We start from the raw sequence: 5,909 nt of genomic DNA, 5'->3' as shown, positions 1-5,909 counted from the left end.
GGAAATACTGCTATTAAAAAACACCTTGCTTATTTAAAGTGTTTGCAAACCAAATGCTATTGCACTTTTGTTTATATATGCTAAACATATTTGAACCATACTTGAACTTTGTGGTACACTTTATTGTATGCATGAAGCATTTTTATCGATATTTAATTAATACATTTTTAAGTGGTCTACTACTATTAACACTCTGTATGTGTGTTTATCAATTTAATTCTCTCAGATTCTGACTCAAGAGGACTGGAATGCAGTTTGTATAATGGTATGGCAGCCACTTCACCACTTGCTGCTCTTTACTTTGTGGCCCTCATGACCTTTGGAAACTATGTCCTCTTCAACCTGCTGGTGGCCATCTTGGTTGAAGGCTTTCAGGCAGAGGTAAGGGAACTCATTGCTATTGCCACATGGCCTCGAACTGCACAATGTAAGGTTGTTTCCATAATAAATTGATTGTTGATGACGATTCAGGTGCCCAGGCCAGGTGTGTTCATTGCTATTCATTACATCCTTTTAAGAATGTTAATTAGGTTCAACTTCTATCAGGAGAGGTGAAATATTTTGAAATTATCGCTGACATGTATTGCCCTCTAACAGATGCCAATGAAGTGCAGCAAATCAACAAGCCCTTACCTTATTTCAAAACAGGTCGCACTCCCTAAAGGGCTAGCTAGAGTTCTATTCATAGACTTTAGTGCAGCATTTAATTCTATGAAGCTACATATTATCCTGCAAAGACTAGCCAATATTAAGATAGATAAGGCCTTGGTTATCTGGATCAGAGACTTTCTTTCCTGTCGCCCTCAGAGAGTATGTGTAAATGGCTTTTTGTCAGGAGTGCATACTATCAGTACAGGCTGCCCACAAGGCAACGTTCTTTCCTCTGTGCTTTTTTCTCTATTCACAAATTAATTTTCCATAAATAATAGTACCTTTAAGCTGATAAAATATGAAGATGATATGGCCTTAGTAGGACTCTTACAAAAAACTGACCCCTCTGGTGAGGCCTCTTATTTAGCACATGTAAAGGCCATTGAAACATGATGCAAAGATAGCGAGCTAGAAATCAATGTGGCAAAGACAAACAAGCTAATCTTTTGCAATAAAGAAGACATAACAACAGAGCCAGTTGTACTTAACAGTTTAACAGGACAGTGTTAATGGCTAGTAAAATAGTAGGACATCCTCAAAAACAACTGACTCAAATATATTCTGACAGAATGAGAAAGAAGGCTAGAAAAGTCACTACAGACAGCACTCACCCTCTTTCTAGACAGTTTGAGCTTCTGAAGTCTGGGAGGCGCTTCAGGGTGCCTCTTGCAAAAAGTACTTTTAGGAAATCTTTTGTCTCAAATGCTATTGGTATCCTGAATCAAACCAAGTAACTACAGCAAATGGATTATGCACTAAAGATTTATTCATCCATTCATTCATTCATACCTTACAATAATTCAATAATACACAAAATAACAGATGTAACATTTCTTATACTGTGTATATTGTTATTTAAGGAAACATGGCCTGTAAATTGATGTTGAACTTTTACAGTAGTATGTGATTTACATAAACTTCTATATTTAGCTTGTCTCCATCTCTCCATCCTTGCATTCTCTCCTATGGACAGCTGACATCCATCAGTCAGTGTTTCTCAAAGACTAAAGACTCCAACCTTTGGCAGTGACGTTCACAGCTAAAATAAACACAGGCTCTTGTGTCCTGCTGATTTTCATAGGAGACTGAAATGCATAGAGTTACTCACAGTGTAACTAACACTCTCACATCATATACACCAAATACTTATAGACTAAACAACAAGACCACACATGAGTGCCAGTTATTATACTTCTTTGCTGAGTGGGGAATGGGAAGGTCATTGATGGGGGGGTTTGTGAGGGACACAATACAGGGCAGGAAGTGAAAGAAAAGTAAAAATTGCACATATGAAGTTGATCAGCCACCCTATTGACTGACTCCAACACAACTAGGGCTGTCCCCGACCATGGATTTACATAGTCGAATCAGAATCGTCAAGTCCCGCCTATAGTCGACTGATAGTTGAATCATGTGTGTTTTTGTGCGCGCCCATTGCAAGCCGGAGGGAGGGGGTTACACACGGTAGCTCCACTTTAATATTGAGGAGCTGCAGTCTCTTTTCATTCAACTTACACTGTAAATTTCCAGCTAAACTGAGGCTTTTTGAAGACCCCTTTCTCTCTCTCTCTCTTGCCTGTCATTCACTGGTCTTGTGCAGAGTCTTGCATGTATGCCGTGCTGCTGACAACTGCATGCATGTCGCGGTTCTTCGGGCATCTATTTCAAGTAGCCGGCTATTTTAAAACGGTGATAAATTATCTGAAAGTCCCACGAGGTGCGGGCAACTCAGCACAACACCAGTGAAGCTGGGGCTCCGTCTCTTCTGCAAGTGTCTTCTGCCATTACACATACTGACGACCTAGGGTTGAAATGTGTATTGTAATAGGCTATATATAATAACTTACTGGGAGAAAACTGGTAATTATATGTAAAATCAGACGTTGTGCACCCCCATATCGCTAAAATGGCCTCATCCTTGTTTCACTGCGAAGCTTTGACTGTGAAATTGACAGTTGAATCAGGCGCCGCTCATCAAAGCATCGAATCTTCCACTATTTGGGGTCAGCCCTAATCGCAACATTACACTTCTAGTTTATATTACCTCAAGCATGATGAGAACACTGGTGAAAACACAAATCATATTTATCTCTAATGGAAATACAAAAACAAGAATGACTAAATCCATTACAACATGATTTTTATATTTCTAGAAGACTGAAAGTCGCCTCTATCCATTAATTTTGTTGTATGTTTCTGTATGTGGTTATGCAGGCAAAATTCTGCATATATTTTTTAATTGTTACTGTCTAAATAATAATTACACTAATAATTATACTTCACATACAATTTACAATCATGGTATTTATCAGAGGCTGTATCAGCAATCAAATTTTTTTTAGTTTTTTTGTTTAACTCAACACATTGAAATTCCTGAAGCCTTCCATCTCAATGGAAACACTGTCTATCTGACATCAGCTGTCAAACTCACAGATGATATCATTGGAAAATTGTAGCACAGTTGAGTAATCCAGTTGACTTTTCATACACAGATCAAATCTTTACCATATTCATGACATGTGGTGATGATGTGTGAAAGCAATCCGTCTTTCACTCTGTCTCTCTGTCTTTCATTCTCACGGCTCTCTGACTTTTTCCGCTCATTCACACAGTGTCTACTACTGCTACACACTAGGGATTATTGAACCAATTTACTCCAGATGTCCCTATTGTAAAGACAAAAAGGAAATCCCATTGGTCTTAACCAAACCTGTGCAGTTACTGGAGTACTGTGTTAGTAGCTTGGGGGTTTTACTGATTTAATCTTTAGACACATCACAGATCTTTGCTGCCCTGATAACCTCAAATATGTTTGATAGTTGGTGGGAGAGAGCAGAGTTTGTTGCTTTGACTGATATTACACAAAGGATAAGCGGTCTTGAGCCCTTAGTACACTTTGAGAGTCCCAGTAGCATGAGTCCTATGTACTTCCCTTTTTTTTTCTCTTTCTATCCTCTGTTTCCCTCACCTCCTTTTATCTGCAGGGTGATGCCACTCGTTCTTACTCAGATGATGATCGCTCCTCTTCTAACTTTGACGAGAGCGAGAAACACGACTCCATAAAGTTGTCTGGTGAGTTGATGGAATGTTTCCCTCTCACCCTTATAATTACATGTTTTATTTGAGTCAGTGGCTTGTGGTAAATTAAAATACAAGGCCCATCTACTGTAAATTGTGATTTAATATAACTAACACAACTAAAATATAAATAAAATAAAAATATATGAATATGTCACTATTGTGTTATTAGTAGGTTAGTACAGTTAAAATAACTGTGCAAAAGTTAAATTTTTTTTTTGGTAGATTTTAAAATAAAATTTGTGTCTCAAATATGATTCACCACCAATACCACAATACAAATCACAGATTTCCCCATTCATGTCAAAACTGAACAACGTGCCCAACAATCTGCTTGCATCTCACTTATAAGCCAGTAGTCTTTGTTTTCCAGTGACGCTTACTCAAGAAGCTAGATGTGCTCAACCCAAAAAACAAAAGTAAGACAGAACTATGTGCCAAAGGCTTACACACTTGCACAATCTTTATCTAGAGCTCACAATGAACCTGTTCCAGCTATCCAGCCGAACCAGTAAACAACGCGGTTCAGAAAGGATTAAAAATGAGTTCAGAGACAGGGGAAATCACTTCTATACAGTATGAGTGGGCTGCTGCTGCAGAGGAGATGTGATCTCTGCTGTGCACTGTAAGCAAAAGATGAAACTCTGCAGTCCGTTCCTACATAAATGGAAATAAAACAAGGTGTTTTACTGTCTGTCCACTTACAGAGCATAGCTGTTCCTCCGGTTGTTTGGCTTTTCCTTTTGATGTGTGGGTAGTGTAGTGTCTGCTTTTTATCGCTTTATTGCTTAAGAAGTCAACCAAGACTAATACTTTTTTCCTGTGTATTTCCACTTGAGGCTCTCTGAATCTATATGTATAACCAACAGCAGATTAAAGCTCATTGCTTGAGGTTTGTCAAGGGTACAAGGTACAAGAAGAGGTTGTAAAGTGAAATTGAGTTTGTAACTCCCTTCTGCTACGTAGCTGACAATATACAGTGGTGTAGTAGTAGTAGTAGCATGAAAGCAATTATTATAAATGGTAAAAATAAATAAACTATATTCAGTGGAGCAGTGCTGAGTATGAATTTAAGTTTAAAAGTCTGATAGCTTGGAAGAAAAAGCTGCTCTGCTGTCTGGTGGTGTGGCAGCAGAAACTTCTACATCTCTTCCCAGAAGGCAAATATCATTCTAGAAAATGTAAGAAATCACTAGGCAACATAGGCATAGACAGCTTCAACAGTGTAAAGGTATGAGACAATACGTTTTTCCTTCGAAAGACACCAAATGGGTCGAACATTGAGTTGGCAACAAACAAAGATGGATGGCCCAAGAAACAACAAAAACGCTCTTAACTGTTCTCTCTGTTTAACTACCTCTAGACCCAAGGATCTGCACGCTAACACCCAATGGCCACCTGGAGCTGGGTGCTGTCTCAGGGCCCAGGGGATCCTACTCCTCAGAGAGACGGAGCTTCACCATCGAGTCCAGGAAGAGCAGTGTGATGAGCCTGGGCAAGAGCAGCCTGGAGAGACGCTCCCTCTCTCTAGTACGCAGTCATGCTCTTATCCACTGACATGCATTTGTAGACTGATGAAAGCCTATTCACTCTAAATTATATGTATACTTTGCATCACTGCCAACATTTCTCCAACAATTTCAATCAACAATTTATAAATAATTTTCAGTTTTAAAGAGAGATAAGTCGTGACTCAGTCAGTGTACTAAGAATATCTTACAGGAGGGTCACTTCTGAGGCCAGAGGGTAACATAGAAGGAAGTTTCGAAAAAGAGCAACACTAATTAGATAATAAGAGTACAAGCAAGGAACACTTTTATTTTATTAGTCTTGTATGTTCCAATTAATCCTTATTCACATCCGAAAGTTTGGCACCATGTAGTCAACATATACTGTAGATTCTAAAATATCCAAACTAAGTAGAAGTGCCCTAGTGTTGTACCTATTGAACCAGAACCTCAGGAGAGTGAAACTGAAACACCTCTGCAATATTTGGCTCTGCATCCAGTTGCCATGGCAACTTGTATTAATTGACTGTTCCCCTTTTCTATTGAATCAGAGAAACTGAGAGAAGTAGAGAGGAAACTAACGACAGAGAGAAGGGGAAACAGAACAAAGAGGTGGTGAGGAAGGGTTATGCAGTGACAGGAAGATAGAGGGGAGTGAAAACTAGAGAGATG

General features: G+C 39.0%; 1 protein-coding gene across 1 annotated transcript; it reads left to right on the top strand.

Annotated features, from left to right (window-relative positions):
• Positions 1–267: 267 nt before the first annotated feature.
• LOC119906600 (voltage-dependent T-type calcium channel subunit alpha-1I-like) lies at positions 268–5,568 on the top strand. Its single transcript, XM_038723937.1, has 3 exons — positions 268–381; positions 3,636–3,723; positions 5,093–5,568. Exons 1-3 carry the CDS (start codon positions 268–270, stop codon positions 5,284–5,286), a joined length of 396 nt encoding a protein of 131 aa, XP_038579865.1. The 3' UTR covers positions 5,287–5,568.
• Positions 5,569–5,909: the final 341 nt, after the last annotated feature.

Source organism: Micropterus salmoides, unplaced genomic scaffold (assembly GCF_014851395.1).
Source record: "Micropterus salmoides isolate LMB-PRFRI ecotype aquatic unplaced genomic scaffold, ASM1485139v1 Ms_hic_scaffold_1688, whole genome shotgun sequence".
NCBI lineage: Eukaryota > Metazoa > Chordata > Actinopteri > Centrarchiformes > Centrarchidae > Micropterus > Micropterus salmoides.
This window is presented reverse-complemented; position numbering and strand designations above follow the sequence as displayed.

Excerpts from the sequence above, each read along its gene's own strand:
- LOC119906600 (XM_038723937.1), top strand. The coding sequence starts at position 268 with ATGGCAGCCACTTCACCACTTGCTGCTCTTTACTTTGTGGCCCTCATG. Across the intron at positions 382-3,635 it reads TTGAAGGCTTTCAGGCAGAG|GGTGATGCCACTCGTTCTTA; the intron begins GTAAGGGAACTC and ends TTTTATCTGCAG. Across the intron at positions 3,724-5,092 it reads CGACTCCATAAAGTTGTCTG|ACCCAAGGATCTGCACGCTA; the intron begins GTGAGTTGATGG and ends AACTACCTCTAG.